General features: G+C 40.0%; 1 protein-coding gene and 2 long non-coding RNA genes across 3 annotated transcripts; 2 read left to right on the top strand and 1 right to left on the bottom strand.

Moving 5' to 3' along the window:
• Positions 1 to 1,321: 1,321 nt before the first annotated feature.
• On the top strand, positions 1,322 to 21,364 carry LOC125313973. The gene is made up of 4 exons (XR_007197714.1): positions 1,322 to 2,026; positions 17,148 to 17,152; positions 21,283 to 21,284; positions 21,353 to 21,364. It is a non-coding gene; the product is annotated as an uncharacterized LOC125313973 (long non-coding RNA).
• Positions 2,040 to 5,717, top strand: LOC125313972. The gene is made up of 2 exons (XR_007197713.1): positions 2,040 to 5,334; positions 5,587 to 5,717. It is a non-coding gene; the product is annotated as an uncharacterized LOC125313972 (long non-coding RNA).
• LOC115738965 (U-box domain-containing protein 21-like) lies at positions 11,935 to 13,526 on the bottom strand. Its single transcript, XM_030671791.2, has one exon. The coding sequence runs from the start codon at positions 13,412 to 13,414 to the stop codon at positions 12,068 to 12,070; it is 1,347 nt and encodes a 448-aa protein (XP_030527651.1). The 5' UTR covers positions 13,415 to 13,526; the 3' UTR covers positions 11,935 to 12,067.
• Positions 21,365 to 22,562: the final 1,198 nt, after the last annotated feature.

The raw sequence follows: 22,562 nt of genomic DNA, 5'->3' as shown, positions 1-22,562 counted from the left end.
GAGGTCAGGATCCAATAGTCTTCTCTTACATATCTCACAGGATGTCTTACCATTTGATGTTGTTGGGCCACTATGGGGAAGAGGATTCAGGGCTATTACCATTCTCTTGTTGGACTTGTATGGCTGAAACTTGCAAGACAACAAGACAAACATCAACATCACCTTTATCCCAAACTAGTTGGGGTCGGCAATCGATGAACTCAAAAATAAATAAAATAAAAGCAAGACCGATTGGAGGAAAAGAAATAATTATATAAAAATAAAAATATATAAATATATATAGGGAAAAATGACTAAAAAAGACAGTAAAAAACATATAAATTTTCCCCCTTCACAATGCTAATAGCTTTCCTCCACTCAAACCTAAAACAAACCGTACGCTAATCTATTTCCCACTTCATTAAATCTTGTTTTACTATTTTCTCCCCAAGTAAGTTTCGGTTGACCTCTTCCTCTCTTTATATCATGCTCTAGGTAACAAACTTCTGTTCTTACCGGAGCATCTAGGGATCTTCGAAGAGTATGCCCAAACCATCTCAATCTATGTTCTCTCATCTTTTCTGCTACCGGTACTGCTCCAACTTTTCGTCGAATATCTTTATTTCTTATCTTATCTATCATTGTATGACCACACATCTACATTAACATCCTCATTTCCGCTACTCTCATTTTATGCTCATGCTGCCTTTGTGCTGGCCAACATTCAACTCCATATAGCATTGTAGGCCTTATTGCTGTTCTATAAAATTTTCCTTTTAGCTTAAGAAGGATTTTGCGATCACACAAAAATCCTGATGCACTGTGCCATTTCATCAAACTTGCTCTGATTCTATGGCTTACATCCTCATCAATGCCTCCCCCTTTTGCAATATTGATCCCAGATATCTAAAAGCATCTTTCTTGAGTTCCTCCTGTCCAAGTATATTCACGGATTCTTGATCTCCTCCTCTTGCCATGTCGAACTCACACTTCATGTATTTGGTCTTACTTCGACTTAACGTAAATCCTTTAGGCTCCAACGTGCTTCTCCATAATTCTAATTCAGCGCCAATCCCAACTCTGGTCTCATCCATAAGCACAATATCATCTACAAATAGCATGCACCATGGCACCTCATCTTGGATATCTTTTTATAACTCATCCATAACTAGGGCAAAAAAGATAAGGACTCAAAACAGAACCTTGGTGTGAGTCTACTGTGATTGGAAAATAACTTGAAGTGTCATTACAAGCCTTCACACATGTAGTAACACCATCATACATATTCTTGATTTCCTCTACATACTTTGAAGGCATTCTTTTCTTTTCAAGAACCCCATAGAACCTTTCTTGGAACCCTATCATACGCTTTCTTGAGATCATTAAACACCATATGTAGGTCCTTCTTCTTTTCTCGATATCTCTTTATCGATTGTCGTATCAAGAAGATAGCCTCCATGATAGATCTTCCTGGCATAAATCCAAATTGATTTACAGAGACCTTGGACCCTATTCTTAAACGATGCTCAATAACTCTCTTCCACAACTTCATTGTATGACTCATAAGCTTAATGCCTCTATGGTTGGAACAATTCTGGATATTCCCTTTGTTTTTGTAGATAGGCACAAGCATACTCTTTCTCCATTCATCAGCCATCTTATTAGTTTGGAAAATCTTGTTAAAAAGGTTAGTCAACTAACTTATTGCCACATCCCCTAAGCATCTCCACATTTCAATAGGGACACCACCGGGTCCCAAGGCTTTGCTAGTCTTCATCTTCTTTAATGCCTCCTTAAAGTCATGCGCTCTAATTCTACGCACAAACCTTCTGTTTAAATCATCAAAAGCGTCATCCAAATTCACCTCACTTCTATCGCTCTCTCCATTAAAAAGCTTGTTAAAATAGCTCATCCACTTTTCCTTAATTTGTGCGTCTCTTACTAAGAGTTTTTGATTTTCATCCTTGATGCATCTAACCTGTGTCAAGTCTTTACTTTTCTTGTCCCTTATCTTTGCAAACCTATAGATACCTTTTTCTCCCTCTTTGTAGACAACAAGTTGCTTAAATAAAAAAGATAATGCCTTGCTATAACCCAGCAAATCAGAATGACAGCATCAACAATACTACGACCTCAAGTGCAATCTGTTCCCAATCCTATAGATGCAACCATTAACGGGAAATCTTGAAAGCATATTGTCATCTATCTTTCTATGTGTACTGAAAGGCGTTCACCTAGTCTTTTTTTGACATGCAGGGAGGACTTATCAGAAAACCTATTAGATGGATATAAAACTGTAAGTTGCTTCTGCCTGTTCCTTATAATTTCTTACCATGTACAATTAAGTATAGTTTGTTAAATGTGTCTTCTGCTTTGCCTTATGCATGCGCCACTGTGAGTGGACGAAGATCTTGTAACAGTGAAATTTATAAAAATTCTCATAACTCATCCTCAGCAGATGAGCAAAATTCTAACTGATAGATCCTGATGAAGATACCACAGTACTGATTGATTAATTATTGCATGTATTCCTCAACTGAAGAATCGGAAAATAGTTTCCACTTACATTCTAAAACTTGCATGAACACATTTCTTTTTTCTGATACAGAGGAACTATAAATGGGTTAGTATTTGTAAGGCTTCCGACCTTTCAAATTCCAATTGTCAAAACTAAAAGCGAAGGCAAAATCCTTCCTAATTCACATCTTTGTGGAAAGAATTTCTTTAGTAATTCCTTACATAAGGATTCAGAAAATTCCGGATCTCCACCTACACTAGGATAGGCTGGTTTGTTTGAAGAGAATCTTTTCTATGATCTATTATCAGACCCGATCATATCGCTGTCACATGCTTTACATACGCATCACAACGCATCACAACGCATACTTGATGTCTTAAATAGAGTAGTGAACCATCCACAATTTTCCCTAATAAAATTTAGGTTTAACAAGTCCTATTCAAATCACGTATATATCAACACTATCCTATACTTAGCTAAATACCATTGATGAGTATTGAAACTTGCAATTGTAGATTATATACGGGGTACCTGTACTCTGGAGCAATCGATATACTTTTCAATGGAGGAGAGGGAGACAACATCCTTGTAGACATGTCTGTAGATTTTAAGTATCTTGTGTTGGCGATGACTTCCTGAAGAGATGCAGTACTGACAAGCAGATGAATCACAGTTGATGCAATACTTATTTAAGTCATTCCTACGAATTGGGCGTGCTGAACATGATTGGAAGAAAGTCTTCTGGAGGAAAGAGCTGAGCCATTCTGGCTGTTGCTTCTTGCGATGGTTTTGCATTATCAGCCTGTTAAAAAGACACGTTGGTTAGACTATGTACATTCAACTTTACCCTTTTCTCCCCCTGGTAAATTTCATACAAGAAACAATACAAGATAAAATTGGAATCTATACAAATGTTATTATCGGGACAGAAGAATTAAAATAATATGAACCGAAAGAAATCTATTAACATTGTAAAGGATATGAGTTTAGCATTTTGAAGGATATCATAACTCATATTCTGGATAAAAAGCATGGATGGGAAGCTGGAGCTCACGATCTATTGAATAAAAGAATGGTTATGCCTGCTTCAAGAAAGCTGGTCCTTATTCAGGGGATCAATCCATTTTGTGGGGAAGTCAGCTTGAGGTTCAGGTATCTATGAAACTTATGTGGAGATTATGTTTATTATGTCTCACTCTTCTTACTGAGGTTAGTGCTCTTCATTATCATTCATTGAAAATTCAGCTTCCTCCTATCTTGATTTACTTGCATTCTTTTTTTTTTTTTTTGTCCATTTGCTATGGCCTAATGAGAATCTACTTCTACTTCACCCATCTGTTATACCTTTTTCATTGGTCTAATTTAACCATTGCTGATATAGGTTTTTTTGCTGCCTGAGAGATTATAAAGAGAGTCTAAGGGATATGAAGTTTATGTGTCTCCATCGAGGAACCTTCTCATTCAGCAAATTATGTTACTCATGGCAATGAAACAGGAAGGCATGTAGCTAACTAACAGGCAAAGATAATTTTCACGATAATGGGTATTTGTTGGTTTTCATAGTATGACGCAAAGCTTTCTTGAGATATGCTAATATGCATCATACAAAGATATGCTAAAAGAAAGCTCTTTTCTATTCTATAGTGGTCATTTATAGAGAAATGGACATATCATTGACTATCCGACACGCTCTATTCCGAGCAAAACGACAACTCTTGGTCTTCACGGTTACATGGTTCAAAGATATCTGGACATATGCTCAAAAGAACAATAGCAAATGTACACTGAAATTAAAGCCGTGTAAATTTTTTGACTCGATAGTAGGAAGACAGAACTGAGGTTGCATATGTGATAATTTCTGATTTGTATTTCACATAGAAAGTGATGTCTATGGCATGCTCATGGATTTAAGTCATGTCACAAGACACCGGCAATACACATTGTATGTAGAGGTCTTAGCCGCTTGAGGTTAAAATATCTGTTTGATCTAATCATTTGACCTTTGCAGAAGAGAAAAATCGGATCTCTTACATCATATTTCGCACTAGTTTTAATAGCCCTATGCATTTTTTATCCTATATCTATGTGCAGATGCAATGATTTCTTGTGATATTATCAACTCCTGTATGCCGACTGATCGTTTAACGACAAAATCAAGATATGCATCGGCAACTTCAAGGCACTTTTGGCAAGAGAAATTAGTCTCCTGTGAAAATATTCTGTGATGACAAAAAGGTCGGTATCTGTACTGGTGTTTGTGTCTTTTGGTCAAAAAGTCTGAGGTAGTTTATCAATTCAACCATGCACAAGTGTGATTTTTTATCTCTGATAGCCACAGATCTTAATCTTTTTTTCATTATTTGCAATTTAATCTGTTGTGGAGAGTAGGAAGTAGTCAAAATAAATTGGTAGATGTGTTCTTCCATGACCTAATCTAGTCTATGCTACGCAATAAAAAAGTTGACCGTGCTTAAAGAATGAGATCAAGGAGCCTTAAGGAATGATCTGATGCTACAAAGCAGTCAAAGGTAAGTAATGAAAGGTTTCATGTATATACGAGAGAAAACATCGAAAACATTAGCTGTCTCACAAATGGTGTGCTAATTGAGGAGGAGGAAGACTTACCATATTTCTTGTCAGGACAAAATCAGTCCTGGATCTCAAGGTGTTGCAGAAATGGAAGCGTAGCCCGGAAATTGAAGAAGAATCGTGCAAGGGATCATGAAGACGATACCGAGCGCATGATCGTATACACTATCAGGAAGACGATAGTAGGAACGGGAATTATCAATGAAAGAAAATTGTATATAATGGACTTGGCCATGAAACCAAGGCAAGTAATACTCTAGATTTATTTCTCCTTTATTCGTCAGAATTAGCTTGCATTGTTAAGAGACATCTGTTAATGTCAGAATGGTTAAGTCTTCTTTCATAACATGTAAGATAATTAACACTGGCCTTTTCTGCATAATTGATGAACGGAATAGTTAATGATATGATTGTATGTCCATATAGAGATGCAATGATATCCTCGTGATGCTTTTTGCTTCTGATGCAACAATTAATATGGGGTTTTGTTTGCTAAGTAGAATCTGGCAGGGTTCGGGGAATCGGTCATGTCACACCAAACATCCCCACTCTACAGCTGTCGAGACCTTAATCCACGTGTTCATTGCTGTTTGGACGATTGAACGTCTATCTCGCCATTTTTTTTTTCATGTGAAACAATAAGGCCTCTTTGATTTTACTAATAGCCATTCTTTAATCTCCCACTGTAGTAGTGTTTATAGATGATTAAAGGGTGATTATTTGGCAAAAACAGCCGCAATGGAGCTTGGTTGGATGCTTGAAAATTACAGTTGCTTTTGACCGAAGATTTGTATCGATTGTGAGGCATGACATAAGTTGTCAGGATTTTGACCTAAAAATGGATCGAGTTTGAACAAGCAGGAGTGGTTATAACTACAGGTTCAAGGTCTGCTCATAAGCTTTTAACATGTGATATTGGTTGGATGAATGAAACCTGCACAATTTCTGAAGCGAGTGCACATTTGTTTTCTTTGCACAGATTTTGGAGTCCACTGCTTTCCTAGTGGAGAAGGTCTCGTGGATATGATTTCAGGTTCAAATGCATCCGAGTGGGGCAATCTGTTTTAACATTTGGAGCATGTAGCTTGCTGACTCAGTGTCAGGTGTGCATGCCAAACTGCTCCTTCTAGAGACTTTTTGACCCGAGGCGAATCGTCCCAAGTATGCCTTCAAGACTTAGCACAATTATGAGACATTCGAAGCTTATTTGAGGTGACACTCATTTTTGGCTTTATTTGTAGCTACTTATCTTTTGCTTTTCCTAGGATTTGATGCAGGGAAAAAAATTGAAACTCTTGTAGCTGTTGCTCAAAACGTTTGCACAGTGGGGCTCCTGCTTTCTGGTTAGAGTATTGATTTCAAGAAAAGAGAGAATCCATTTAAGGAAAGTTCAAGAAAACAAAGATACAGAAGAAGAATACATGCCCGTGCATTACCACTCTTGTTCTTGATTTTCCTAAAAATCCTTCAGGGGACTAATTTCCGGTCAAAAGTCAACTAAACTGAAAGTGTCATTAGAGGAAAAAAATGTGAATCACCACGAGTTCTTCAATGGCTTCTCCAGCAAAGCAGAGAGGTACATCTCTTGAAGCTCGGGCCCGCGGTCAAGCTTCCTCCCCACAACCCACTTCAGCTTGTTGAACCCGATATTCTGAATCACCGGTGCATACACTTTCTCCAACTGATCACCGGAACAAAAGAAATGATCCAGCCAAAACAACCCTCCAGGCCTCAACACTCTGTACACATCGAACAACAGGAAATGCAGGAGTGTTGTCGGGATCCAGTTACTCAACACGTGCATCGAGTGCACAATGTCAAGTGTGTTGTCAAAAAATGGCAGCTTCTGGGAGATGCTTATGTACAGAGGCACAACTCCCCTGGAAGCAATGAAGCTGTTGAAAGGGCCGTTCAGGTTCATGGAGGTGGTCACAATGGTTATATTCCTCTGCATCATCCGGACGGCGAACGTGGCCACGCCACCGCCTATGTCTAGCCCAATCCTGATTCTCCCCGGCGGTTTCGTTGCCAGGACTTCATCAATGGTGAAGTCGAGGTCGCCATGGCTCTCGGTCGTGGTCCACCGGGACTTCTCCCGCCCCTCTAGGTCAAAGCAGTCCTTGCAGTCGTCGAAGCCTTTCTGCCGGTGCTTCCGGTTGATGAGGCAGTCGTAGTCCTTGCACTTGTAGGCGGTCCACACCACAGAGTTATCTGAAGGAGTTGTCCAGATGCACGTCGGAAAAGGATGAGGCTCAACATAGCCGGGAGGCGCAGCGGGGCGGCAGCGGCGGCGGGGGAGGGGCTCGCAGCCACGTAGGAGTAACTTCTGTGCGAGGAGCTCGTCGTCGGGGCAGGATCCATTGACGGGGTATGTCATGAAGTGGTGGAGATCGTCTGGGAACCTTGTGCAGCCGCTGCCAACAGGAGGGAAGATTTTATCGGAGTCGAAGTTGGAGTTGAAGCCGAAGGGGAGGGATTGGCCTGATGTGAAGGCGAGGAACTCGGGGGGGAGATCTTCGGACCGCTGGAACTCATCGTGCGAGACTGTGGTGGAGGGAACGCTATTTGTCGAGGTGGCTCTACCATTGGCGGCCAGGACGGAGGAAGTGAGGGAGCAAGAGGAGTAGAAGGTGGTGGAGAGGAAGAAGGTGAGGAGATTGGTGGAGAGGAGGACGATGAAGAAGAGAGCGGTGGAGAGAGAGCGGGGCTTGTGACGGCGAGGTGAGTCCATCCCCGATCCAATCTTGTTTGGTGTTTGCAAGTCCTTCCTACTTTTGCACACTACTGGTTTCACTCAGAAATGGACTCAGCAGTGTGTATGGTTTTAGCAGTTGCAGGGTTGAAGTCCTGTGTAGCATATGGAACAGTACAAGCAGCATTGACTGAATCCTGGAGTTTCATTTAGGCAGGCATCGATGTGATAACTATACAAATAAAGAATGAGCAAGAGGTGAGTCACAGTGGTGAGAAGCAATTAAAGTAATGGATGCTTTGGTGAGGTTAAGTATTGGAAGCTTGTGGAAGGTCAACGGTTGGGTGAAGCTCCATGAAGTTTTGTTGTTCAGACTCTCCGCTCTTTTCTTCTTCTTCTTTGCAGCAGACATGCATCCATTGTTGGCGGATCTCCTGTTCGATTGAAACTCGAACGGGGAGGAAACTCAAAACCCGAAATTCTGCATCTGTGCAGGCATTACGCATTAGCCTACTTAATGTAATCACCAACTAGCATCCCTTAATATAAAGAAAAGCCTTCTCGTTTAAGAACGAAAAAACAAAAGCAAAAACAAAAACAAAAAAAATCTGAACTTGTTACTTGCTAGTTACTCAAAACTTGTCGGTTGCAATCCAAAGGTTACGCCGTTTATCTGTTTGCCAAGCAGAATCCAAAGTTGACTGGCAAGAACAAGAAGAATTTCCTGTTGCCGCATAAAAAAAAAATGGCACTTTCTTCTGTAGTGTTGATCTCGAAAAATATGACAATTTGAGTTTACATAGATGGGCACCTCAATTCAAACGCACATGGAACGAAGAGATCACGTGCATATGCCCGCAATCCACGCATCCTCACTTTCCGATTCTTCCGTATTAAAACATCTTAGAGGCAAATTTTCAGTACGCAGATGAAAATTTCGGACATTTAATACTATAGCAGAGTCTGGTTTCAAGTCCTGGAAAGAACCGAGAATTGAGTGGTAAATTCAGATAATTACTGGTGTGAAGAAATTGCAGGAGAGAGTAACGCTTGGGACACGGCAAAGAGACGACATGGTATTCGCAAATTGATTAGACGATATATATAAAATAAGGGCAGAACTTAGACCAGATAAGGTGTTAAGAATTTGGTATTTTTATTGAAATCAAATGCGTAGAAGACTGCCTGCCTTCCGCTCCCTCTTTAGATGAACCGTCCATTTCCCTGCAACAGTGGGATCAGGATGTTTCTTGGTCATATGTTCTCACGAAAGTGAAGGTAACAAGAGTTGGATTTAACAGATGAACTCAATGACGTCCTAAGGGAGGCAGAAGTGCTCCGGTGGATGAAATCTCGGAAAAAGCTGGCTGCAATCTGGTCACAGGATGATCATATCGTCGTGGTGGAAACCGTGTCGCCCAGCTCCTCGTTAAAGATCTGAACTTTTTCCCTCAACGTTTCACCACAGTTTTCACAGCCACAGTTCCGGACAGCTTCCTTGCTATTAACATACTTGCAGTCAGCTTTTATTCGCTCCTCCTGTGGAAGAGGTTGAGCCTGCTCTTTTGGTCCCTGAAATCTTGGAAGACAACCGGACCTCGCCGCCGTCAAGTAGAATATTTTTCTAGAAGCTAGATAAATTGTTTATGTAGGTCGCATTGGCCCAGATGGAACCTTACTTAGATTTGCCCAGTTCCAAAGATTATATATTCGCCTCCGCTGTCCATTACCGACCCATAAGCCTTTGCAGGCGGACATGGGTTCACGGCTATAGAAAATGACCGACGTAATAAAGCTTATGATCGCTTAGAATGGTCCTTCATCAGTCAGATGCTCCACTTCTACCAGTCCCCAATAATATCACGGCTTTGGTTGAGCTGTGTAACCTCAGTTGAACACCCTGTCCTAAAAGAAAGGAGAGAAATCGGCTTACATCCCTTTCTCCTTACCTGTTCATCCTCAGACTTCAATATCTCTCGCAACTTGTTGCTAAAGCCATTGAGTCAAAAGAGTGGCAACCGATTCTGGTGGGAGAAACTGTTTCGAACTTCCCCACATTTTTTTCTTTTTTTTGGCTGATGATCTCAATGCTCTTTGGAAAAGTTAATGAAAGGACTTGTCGATCCATGGCAAGTAAGGTAGCAGAATTCTGCTTGGAATCGGACTATGTCGTCAAATGTGAGGAATCACAAGCTTTCTTCTCCTCCCATCATCTTCACTGGAAAGCTACTATTGCTCAACTCCTTTTTTTTTTTATAAAGGTAAGATTTGTATTGACTTTGACCAAAACACAACTATACAAGAGCGAAGCTCGACATCACAAAGAAATGCCTTGCACTCGTGGTGACACTAGTGAACGTCACAAAGGGCGCAAGGATATCGTGGATTCAAAAAAGGGACTTGTATCCCTGAAAAAAAGAGAAAGAAGAGGCCAAAACAGGCGGCCAAAGTGGGAAACAAAACAAGGCCGGAACGACCTTCATATCAACTAAAAACAGACGGATTGATGCCCCGGCTTGCTTGCATCCTTCGATTTCTTGAGGTGTCTTCCACACGTTTGAATGTTAGAGCCTTGTCCCTCACAAAAAAAAGAGTCTGATTTCAGAATAGGATGTGATTCCTCTCCTTCCAAATGATGTGTCAGAGCCTTGTCTCAAGGTGCTTCTTGATAGCTGGCAAAAAAAGAGTCTGATTCCGGAATAGGATGTGGTTCCTCTTCTTCCAAATGATGTGTCACAATGCACTAAAAGAAAAGCGGGCAATAGTCTGGTAGAAACTCTGGCCACTAATGTGCTGCATGGCCCACTGTAGGTTGTCCCACCAGTCCTTGTTAAACCAAGCCAGATTGAACTTGGCTGCCCAAAATAGTGCGAGGGCAGCGGTGGTACGACATCCGAAAAAGAGGTGATCGATAGAGTCCGGTCTGCAGTTACAAAATGCACATGCAGCATCTGAAATTCTATTGTAGTTAAGCAATAAAACTTGGAAGGCAGTACTATTGCTCAATTCTTGGTATTCAAGAAAACCAAGAAACTAGGGTCTTGGCTTTCTGATATTCAAGAGAAGATGAGGCCACAAGATTTCAGTTCATGTCGCTCTCATCTAATCAGTTGTCTCAGTTATACCGACTCATATAAATACAGGTAAGTAAATTTCCCAAGAAAGTTAGTGAAAAAATGAACCAAATAGCCAGATATTTCTTGTGGGGAGATATCGACGAAAATCCGCTTGCTTAATTAGGATACGGTGGCCATGCCAAAAAGAGAGGAGCTTAATTTCGAAATCTCACACTCTTAGCAAATCTCTATTAGCAATTACATCTGTCATAATCAATCATAAGGCAGTACAAAGTACAAGACCATTTCAGTTGGTTGGAAACCACCACTGCAAGAATGGTCTAACTTGAATACAGAAGAGCCTTCCTAAGAAAATCCTGACAAAGCAGGAGTAGGTCGGTAATTGAGGGATTGCTAGGGAATTGGATTGCCCGCTTCAGTAGAAACGTTGGCATTGCAGACAGCGTGGTGGCAGAACTATGGCGCTTCTCGATGGCCTCAGATTAGCTAAGGTTCATAGCATCCAACAGCACTAGTACTTGAATTGGACGCTGAAATTGTTATCGACGCGTTCCTACACAACCTACAAGCTCAAACCCAAACGTTGTACTCACCAATGTTTGCAGGTCATTGCTCCAAACATTCGCAGATGCGCCGGTTGTCCGGTGTGCTACTATGATATGCGCTCATGCGAGGGGAACCGGTGTCTTATGATTAAGTTAGGACTTTGTCTCCCTTTTGTGAAACCTTCTAGTGCTGATGCCCTAGCCAAATATGGACTAAACTGAAGGGTCTCTCTCTTTGCATTCCCATGATCCTAGTACTATGTCATCTATCTCCTTTATGGATTTGCTCAGGCTATGTTTTGACCAAAAAAATAATCTAGCAATTTGATCCTCCTTAGTAGGCGATTTACCGTGCCAAATGCGGTTGTGCTCGGGATCTGTGTGTAAAAGAACAGCATAAAACTTGAGAACTTTCTTGCTCTCTATTGTAGTTTCCATTTTCCAATTTTGGCATTCTTCGAGTTTATCATTTACCTAACGGAATTCATAAATACCCCCATCGAATTCATTGTATAAAATAGCAAGAAAGTTTGCGATTCGTGAGCAAAATTGCTTGTATTAATCTCAATTCAACTAATTAGAAGAGTCGGTTCTATAATTCTTGTGCTTTTTGTACATCTTTTTTCTGATCCTGGCCTAATGAAAGAATGGGTCAAAACTAGGCCAATCAATATGGCCTTTTCAGATACTTGAAATCCAGAGAAGAATCCACACAATCCACCCGGTCCTTGTACAGGTTCATCAGCTTCAACAGCTCCCTCACGTTCTCCTTCGCGCCCTCCCCACAACCCACCTGCAACAGCACCAACATCTTCTGAAACCCACCCACTTGGATCGCCTCTATCAGAGCTCTCCTCTCGTCACCCTCTTCGTTCTTGCACAGCTTCCACAGGATGGCAACCGCAAAGTCGGTCGCCAAGTTGGACACCCTCAGGATCTTCTTGACCAAGATGGGCATGGTCAAGGCATGGCCAAAGGCCTCGTCCCTCCCTTCTCTGGTCTCGCATAGGAGGTCAAGAACTCCCAGGACCCTCTCGCACACGCCCTTGTCTGGTGAGTCCACGAGGAGGTTTATCAGCAAAGGGACAAGACCCAGATGCAATAACTTTGACCTTGTCTTGTCGCTGTTTGGAGAGTGAGAGATCATGTTGAACAGGGCCACTAGAGAAGCATTCGTTGCGGTTGGGCCAATTGGCTCTCTGATCATCCTCACCAATGCCTCTTCAATGCCTTCAACTAATGCCCTGCGCCTGATCCGATTGGAGGAGATGGCTTCTTTTAGCACTAGGACTGCGTTTTGCCTCGACGACAGGTCGTCGCAGTTCAAGAATCCTAGGATGCAATGTAAGGACGTCGCCGATCCTAGCCTGGCGAGACCCTCCTCGCTGACCGGCCTCACTTGCGCCAATGCCGACACGATCTCCTCGAGCAGCCCGCCGCGTCGTCCCTCTGTCGAGGCGCTCCCGAACAACTCGAGCGCCGCCGACAATGCATCGCCAGCGCCGCCTTCCGTCGCGCACCGCCTGTTCCGCTCACTCTCCTTGACCCAAGACCTGATCTTCCCCACCAGTTCGTAGCACCTCTTCGCGTCGCCGCGGTTAGCGGCGGCAGCGATCCTCTTGCAAGCCTCCGACACCTCGTACAGCGTGACGGGGATCCTCGGCGTCGGGATCCTCTCCACCCCGAGGGAGCAGTTCTCGACGCACCAGCTCTGGATCATCTTCCTTATGGCGTGGTTCGGGATGAGGTCGAAGCGGCCGGCCCCGCCGAGCGGCTGCTTCGTGACGGGGCAGCTCGCGTTGCCAGCCTCGATCCACCTCTCGATGCTGCTGCGGTCGTACGTGATCCCGGTCGGCAGCGTGACCGGGTCCTTCATGAGGTCGAGCGATATCGGGCACCGGAAGGGCATCGGGACGGCGATCTCCGTGTCGAGGCTGGCCGCATCGATGCTCGAGTCCTCCTTGCTCTTGCCAGCGCGGCGACCTGCACGTCGTATTCCCCAAGGCAAGACCATTTGCTGTCCTTGTGCGTTAAGACAGACCAGAGAGAAAGATTCGATTACTTGAGAGTATGAATGAACGGATGTTTGTGTTCTGGCTTTACTGAGATGAGAGAACGAGGGAGGCGACAATGGCTTCTTTATATGGGCAATGGTCATCGTGGGAAGAAAACTATTAAACGCGGGTCAAAATAAAAACTTTGGCAGGTTGAGAAGACAGGCAGGATTTGTTCAAAATCCTAGAGAGAGAGAGAGAGAGAGAGCGTGGGAAGGTAATGAACGTTGACCGTTGAACGTTTGAACGAGGAAAGGAGGAGAAACAAGAACGGCAACGCGGTCCAAGGATCGACGAGGCTGGTCTTCGATGCGTACGTCTTTTATTATTGGGAGTCGGCTGAAGTTTGACCGGTTGACTCGGCCTCGGGAGGAGGTGGCGGTTCAAGCAGGCGGTGAATTGTTTAGGGCTGGGTTAGACCACCCAACTTGTTCCCGCTGGCTTACCTGCCAGCTAGCTTATAGCGGTCGGTAGAGTCCGTGGTGGCACGGGTCGTCTGACCCGGGCCCCGAAGGGTTCGTCCACGTGGGTGGTGTTTGATTTTCACCAGCTTGGAATTATCACTTTCAAATCGCAAATTTACGCATGTGACGTTATTTTAAGAGGGTGAAAATGTGCTATTATCGATGGACGCACGGTTAATCATCGGCGCATACATTCTTTTTAATCTCGTGTAAAAGTCCATCTTAACGTATCAATGTTTCGATACATGAATAATTTAGTGAGTTGAAGTAACAATTGAAAGAATACTCGTTTCATAAGATTTTTTTATTACTTTTCACATATGAACGCAGATTTTAATTGATCACGGATGATGTCCATTTTCATAGTTCACTAATATGGAAAGAAAATTTGCTTGCTGGGAATCGAAGGAATAATTTGACTCGGAAGGATTGAAATTGAGTTTTAAAAAAAAAAATAAGGGAAAATCTAGGCGCTTTCCAACCCGGGCGCGAGTTGGGTGAACTCAGTCAAACCGTGTTTCCAACTGTACCCAAGTCTGACCCTGCTGGCTAGTACTAATGAATTTGTGTGGCATTAAAGAACTCAGTCTAATGGCAGGAGAATTACTTTTAAAAAAAAAATCTCAAACTTATTGTAATTATATCAATTCAGTTCTGAATTTTTTTTTTTGCCAATTTAATCCTAAAATTTTTATATTTGTATCAATTCAGTCGGATCATTTTGACCGATTGGTATTGACGTGCGCTACAGGCATTGTCGTTTGATTCTAATAATTGATTTTTCTTTTTTTCTTTTCTTTTATTTACTTAGGCATGGGTATTGCGGCCCTCGTCCAATGCCAATGAGGGAATCACAACCCTCACCCAAACTATTACTGAAAAAATGATTTAAGAAAGCCCACATCAACGTCGAGCGACCAAAATTGACCGAAATGGCTGAATTGACACAAATGCAAAAGCTTTAAGATTGAATTGACAAAATATATATATTTATGGCTTAATTAGCGCAATACCAATAGGTTCATGATTGTTTTTTAATAATTTTCACGTTTAATTGCGGGTGGGCAATTTAAGTAAATGGTTCATGATTCAAATTGTCACGGGAAAAAAAGAAAGAAAGAATTAATATGTTGTAGCATGGTGTAAATCAGTTTCGATAATTATCTTACTTCTTACAATTATACCGTATGACCTCTTCAAAAGAATGGTCATACTGAAAAGCGTAATGCTGCTTAACAATGAATAATGCATTGACCACGCTCATGAAATTGTGCGGCCTTCGTGATCTTGCTTTATTCGAACGATATCTCCAAGCGAAAAGCAAGGAGGGTCCTTAGAATAGACACGCAATTTGCAGGTCACGTAATTTAATCAGGAAAAATAATGAAGAAAGAAGCTATCAAGCATCCATGGGAAAAGGTGCTAATATGCTGGACCATTATCAATCGCATCGGACCCGTGGACAACATCTAAAACTCGAAGAATGATCGCATCGGAACCGAACAATACCCGCCTTCTTATCAATCAATTTTCCTGTTTTCGGGAGCAGATCAGGGTCGAGGAACAGATTTGGAATAGAAACAAGAAAATAAAAATAAAATATCGAGAACGTGTCGAACTTCATGAACGGGCGATGCAAGAATCCGTCTTCTTTCTAGTTAAAGAAACCGTTCTGCTTTTGGCCATCAATCAGTAAGTTATTCACCTCTCTTGTCACCCTTGCTACTATTTTTTACTAATCTTTGCGAGTCCGTCTTGGGATTTTTGACTTATTTATGAATGATCTCTTTCTAATGAATTCAAATAAAGTAGGTTTTTTTTTCCTGGCGTTCTAGATGGAAAGATTTTCAATTGATATCTTCTCCCCCTTCCTGTTCGTCTCTTCTAGATTTACTCCATCTAGGCCTTTTTATTTTTGCTTCGAATGAGTTGGATACCCTACCCGCGATATGTTTGTATAATGTTTCTATAAATTTGAAATCGAATCAAAAGTATTTTAATCAGCCGCGACGGACATTTTCAAAATGAATAGGCGAAAAAATTCTAAACTTATTACACTTATACCAATTCAATTCCGAACTTTTCAATTGTATAGTCTTAAACATTTTGAAGATTTGACAATGTCGTCCATCCAGCCAAATTTGATTAGAAATTGCTGACAAGGAGGTCGATCGTCCAACACAACACGATCAGCGCTAGCACGTAATTTTTTAAAATTAAGAAAATTTAGATCAATTTATTCAAATAAACAATGGCGTTGCTACGTAAGAGCAAGCATTGATATGTCACGAATCAAGAAAATTGAGAAACCCACGTAACATTTCACTAGAAAAAGCACACTTTTTGGTATAGTCTCTAGTCTCTGTAGCATGATCGATTATATTCGTCACATAAGGATTAATCAATACATATTAAAGATTAAGGTTAAGATAAATGTTAATTAATTCATGGTACTTTGAAATGCGACTGCCGTTCTAATATACTACACGTGCTTTTTGTGGTTTTTTTTTTATAATTTTCAATCTTGTGTTGCCAAAATATACAAAGAAAAACTCAGGACGATTAGCGATGATGGTGATGATACCCCTCGCGTGGCGCGGATAATATCAAACTGATGTGTATAATTGGCCCAGAAGAAAATTAATTACAAGCTTGCAGTTCCTGTTGGATGATTAATGTGCAGTCTTGTAGTGATTATTTAATATTCAATATATTATACTAGAAATAATTATTGTGCATTAAGACTCCGTTTGTTTTACAAAAAATACGAGATAAAAACGTTTTTCGGAAAATTATTTTCTAGGAAAATGAATCAATCTTTTGCAATGTTTGGCTAACCTATGAAAAAGACCTGGAAAATGTTTTCCGTTGCTTGGTATGGAAAATCTCTGTAGAATCCTTTTAATAATTTTTTTTTGAAAATTTTAATTTTTTAATTATTTATCTTTTTTCTCTTTTTTTTATAATTTTTTTTCCTTCTGGTTTCGGCCAATCACCTGTGAAGGCAACATGCCAAGCCTCGAGCTCGACGGCCTACATCATGGCCGATCATCAGGCGGTTGGCCATCACCGAGGTTCGGGGTCGGCAGAGGAAGGAGGCTAGAGCGGCGGGTGAAGGAAGAAGGAAAAAGGAGGGAGAAGAGAAAAGAAAAAGGAAAAAGTAAAAAAGTAAGAAAAATAAAATAAAATAAAGGAGGAAGGAAAGATGTGGAAAATATTTTCCTTAAAGGCTCCGTTTCTCGAAAAAAAATTTCGGATTTCCGATGTTTGGTCGTCCAAAATAAGCTAATTCTGAAAATATTTTCTTCATCTTTCTTGCCTCCTCTCTTTCACATTTCATTTCTTTATAATTATTTTTCTGTTTTCTTTTTATTATTTATTTGTTTATTAAAATTCCGAAATTTTTGTTTTTTTAATTTTTTCTTTGTTAATTTTTTTTCTATTCTCCTTCTTCCTCCTTCTTCCTTCATGGGCATGCCACTCCCTCCTCTGCCGTCCTCTGACCTCGGCGACAGTCGGCGGACCCCGAGTTCGGCCTAGCACCTCGAGCTCGTTTTCACCGGATTTGGCGAGGCGACCATCGCTTGAGGCCGTCGACTTTGTGCAGTGATGGGCGGTCCATGTAAAATTAAAGGACAATCTTCAGGATGAACCAATGGGGACCCAAAAAAAAAAAAAAAAAGAGAGAGAGAAAAGGGCTGAGTTTAATTGAAACTCGATTAACTCAGGAGCTCCAACACGCTCGGCGATCTAATTTTCTTGATGTCCCAAATTACCAAGTGCAGAAGAAACCTAAGGGAGAAAAAAAGAGCGACGAGATGATGAACATGGCTTGGGTCGAAAGTCGAATTTCTCTCCTCTTTTTTTTTTTGCAGCATTTTTCCCAATCGATTTCAATCAGAGACCTTGAATCGGACCAGCGACGTGCCAACTGCTCGGCATTTTTGTTCTCGCCTCACTACATCGATCGCGTTTGCAATGATCTTTCATCTCTAGTTTGCCGCTTCTTGGATTCTCTCTTGTTGTAATGTTACAAGTCAGAATGGAGCTTGAGCCTCAATCTCGCCAGATTTGGCATGCTCAAGGGTTGCCTCGCTAGCCCGAGCAAAGCTTCGACACCATTGAGCCTCACCAGATCTGGTTCGGCTAGGCTTGCCTCGCCTGTGGCTAGTCGCTGGCCGTCGCCATGATTGGCTATTGGCTAAGGAAGAAATTAAACAAGAAAGAAGAAAAAAAAAATAAAGAAAGTAATTAAAAATAAAATAAGTAAAATTAAATTTTTATTATAAAAAATAAAAAATTATTAAAATTCGAATTATTTAATAATTTTTGTAGGAAAATCAATTCCTTGTCGGAGGCTGGAAACTGTTTTCCAATTGGTTTTTAAGTTTTAGCCAAACACCGAAAAATAGAGTTATTTTCTTGAAAAATGACTTTCCGGAAAATATTTCCAAAAAATATTACATTTTTTGCGAAATAAACGGAGCCACAAGAGGAAAATATTTTCCTCACTTTTGAAGGGTTTTTTTTTCATAGGTGGAAAATGCTTTTCTAGACTAGCTTATTTTCTGTGAACTAAACGTCGGAAAATCCGAAAAACGTTCTCCCGAAAGTTATTTTCCACAAAAACAAACGAAGCCTAAATGCGTTAAAATTTTAATGGAGGGAATCCTTTCTTTTCCGGATGAAAACTTAAAAGCTTTTCCATAAAAATGTGAAAATTTGAAGGAAAATATCTTGTTCTACTTGGTAAAATTGACGTGTGTGAATGAGAAAATCTTTTCCAAAAAACTAAGAGATAAATTTTATAAATATTAGCAAATTTATAGATATTGTATCTATTTTAAGTAATATCTAAAGTAACAAGTAGTAAATTTAAACTCCACGAGAAGTAGAAAGTAATTATATCTATTATTTTCAATTTCTAATTACTCGATCGGCTTATAATGAGTAGACTCTCTAAGTGAATCAAATATTCCCAATATATAGCAAACTCCAATTAACAATTCTCTTTTCTGCAAATTGTCTGCCATCTATTGAAGGTTTACTTCATTTTCATGTACTCGTGATTCCTAACGAAGAAACACTACTATAGCTTAAATAACGTAAAAATCATGTGACTTGTATAAAAATGACATTTGTTTTCCATCCTTGGTCAGCGTATATAGTTGACCTAAAGTTCAAAGAGGATATAAGTCAAACAATCAAGGTGCATTTATTTCGTAAAAAATGGGCGATTTAAAAAACATTCTTCTAAAAAAAAATTGCTTATATGATTTTAGAAAAATCGGTTAGCGGAAAATAGTTTCATCATCGATAACAATCTATTCCTAATTATTTTTATAAGTAATAAAAAAAGATAATCTATTATTTTTCAAAAAATATTTTTTAAATCGTACATTTTTCATGAAATGACCGCACTTTAGTAGTTAAAATATACTTGATTTGGGGCAATTGATCTAAATGAAGACTTTTCCTTTTTATGGAATTGGGGTAATAACAGTCTGAAAACTTTCCCATCGTGAAATAATTGGAAAAATCACATCAGTGGTCCCCTAAAATTTGACCATTTTCCAGTTCAGTTCTTGATCTTTGAAAGCTGCAGCTTTAATCCCGTAATTCCATTTTCGTGTAGATTCAATTGTGATTGTCATTTAGCTCTAAATACGAATCACGGTTCTAATCTGATTAAAGCTAATTACAACACAGTCATATATTCAACAGCTTAATTCTTTTAAAAAATCCTCAACTTTAGGTCTAATTTCAATTATGCCCTAAACTTTTTTATCTAGAAAAAATCTCAAACTTTATGTCCAAATTTGCCCCGAACTTTTTCTTAGTCTGAAAAAACACCTTAAACTTTGAATCCAGTTTCAAATCTACCTTGAATTTTTTTTTTTGTCTAAGAGAAAAATCACCAATTTTTACTCTAATCTCAAATTTGCCCCCGTTGGCCCCTTTGTCCAAGAATCACCTATCCTTGTCTCTAATTTTCATATCCTCGAATGGTTTTGTTTTTTTTTTTTTTTTGAGATAATTTTCCATGTTACCTTACGGATGTAGATTTCTTATCGACGTGAAAATGGTGCGTCAAAGTTAGGACTAGGCCATGAGGGTAGATTTGAGAATAGATTGAAATTTGGTATTTTCTTTATACAAAACAAAATTCGCAATAGGTTTTGGATTGTACTTAAAGTTTGGGATTTTTTGTGAGAAGAAAAAAGTTTGAGGCATATTTAAGACTGGACCTAAAATTTAGAAATTTTTTTCCGAGATAAAAAAAAAATATCGAGCCAGAATTGGGATCAGAAAGTTTAGGGCTTTTTATGGAATTAGGCCCATATTTGACATACACAACCCTTTTTTTTTTTTTATAAATAGACGTAGACAACCCTGACAGTCATCTCCAGGATTCACGACTCCAAGTCGCGATAGATTGTAAGACCCGCTAATGCCGTGGCATAAAAGTGAAACCTTAAGAGGATGAAAACTTTGTAATTTAGGGACCACGTCTATTATTTTGCATTCTGCGCGACGTAGTAGCATAGTGATGCGCCCTTCAAAATCTTGCAAAGTGGGGTCCCTAGGGTGTCAACTTGAAAATCCAATAAAAAGCCAAAAGTATGGAAATGGGAAAAAAAAAAAAAGGACATAAGAGGGACAAAAGAAAAACATGTCAGAGAACCCCACAAAACCGGCCTTGCATCCACTCAATTAAAAGAATGTAAAGCGAATGATTATAATTCTTGTATATTTCGCTATACCATAATGAAGATTACCTCAGGTTATACATGTCAATATGTATCAATCAAGATACGCACAATCAAAGGAGATGTATAAATAAAATTAGCGAGCAATCTTGATTAATATATAAAATTAACAGAATTATCAAATATCTTTAACGTAGGAAATTATCTCGGATCAATCCTGGGGTGAACCACCACACTTGCTATTCGAACTTCTCAAGAGTCGAGACCAATGTGACCGTACAAGAGAAGAAAAACATCACAAACCCGCTAATTGAGCAGAGCTTTGGGTGATTGATGGATATGCTTCAACGAGCTTTGGAATCTCCCCCACTCCCCCCAGCGGAGGCACGACCGGGAATAAACAAACGCGAGCCACTATCTAAAAAAGTTGGTGGTGGAAGATTATGATGATGATTTCTCATTATTATTATTGTTTTCTCAATAAAAAAAAATTACATAAAGGGAGCTCTATAATCACACCTGACAATGATTAAAATAAGTCTTCAGATAATTAGGAGGATTTATTATAATCTAATCAGCCAGTAATATGTGGAGATGAGATAGTGCAGGTTGACAAGGACGGTTGGGGGGAGGGGACCGTTCGGAAAGGTTGAGCAGTTCCTCGGGACGCTCGGAGATGCCTAGGAACGGACGGACGGACGGACGGCCGGCCGTTCTCGGGAAGCGTTTTTTCGAGCGGCGCGGAACGTGAAAGCTGTCGGAGAGACTGGAGCCAAAGGTGTTGGGTGTCTGCCTTTGTTTGTGTTTTTCACGTGGGATCCGTACGTGTGATGGAGTCAGAGAGACAGAAGACAAGGTTGTCGTGTGAGCCAGTGATTCCCCACCTCACTTATTTATCCCCCCCGCTATTTTAATCAAAGTCTCGTTTAAATGACCAAAAAAAAAAAAAAATGATATTAGTTGGAGAGACACAAGCAAGAGGATAGAATATTGGTTTTTTTCTTTTTCTTTTTTTCATAAGAAATCATTTTCACTTCATGAATAATCTTTTTATCGATGCATTTTTACTTATGTAAGCGCGCGCATATATATATATATATACATGTATATAAATTCATAAAATTTACATAGCATATATCTTATCCTCAGCCTGCCTTATATGTAGGGCGGCTTGCCTTAGCTCCATCTCGTTTCCCATAATGCTACCGTTCTCTTGTGTCTCTTTCTCTCGCTTCGTTTTAAGTAAATATTTTCATAATTTTTTTTTTCATCTCACGTGTTGTGAACTCAACAATAGATCTGCAAGTTCAACATCATACAAAAGTTCTTTCGACCGTTGGATATTGTCCGAAATTTGATAAGTAATGTATGGTCAAGATAGTAACTTAGCTATAACTTCATAAAGGTGAAGAAGAACATAATAATAAAGGCTATTATGTGTGTGGGTCGAAGATGCTTCATTTTTTTTTTTTTTGCCATCATTATTTTCTTTTTCTTCGCTTGACTGACATTATCTTACTCAATTTTTAGAATGGGTTTTGTCGAGAGAGTACTGTTAGGCACTTACTAAGTATAGCATAAAATATTCGATAAAAAAAGAAGTATTGTACAAAATAAATATTCTAATTTCAGGATACCGATCACATACTTTACAGCGTCGCTGCAGTATTTTCTTAATTGGGTACTTAATAATTATTCACGAGGTGCTTGCCTAATAGAATTCTTTTCCCCCTTTTTCTAGGGTACAAAGTTAAAAGCTATTATAGACCAGGGTTATGTGCCAGTGCAACACGTGAAGTGGATCAACCATGGCGCTTTTCTACGTGCAATTTGAAACGCCTTTCGAGATTTTGTTGAGATTATAGCTGGGAAGACTAATTATTTTGTTTTATGGGCTAATTATTAATTAATGATCTTATTGGTTCGTGCGTCTC

This window comes from Rhodamnia argentea, chromosome 2 (assembly GCF_020921035.1).
Source record: "Rhodamnia argentea isolate NSW1041297 chromosome 2, ASM2092103v1, whole genome shotgun sequence".
Classification (NCBI taxonomy): Eukaryota; Viridiplantae; Streptophyta; class Magnoliopsida; order Myrtales; family Myrtaceae; genus Rhodamnia; species Rhodamnia argentea.
Note: the sequence above shows the minus strand (reverse complement) of the source record. Positions and strands in the feature narration are given on the sequence as shown.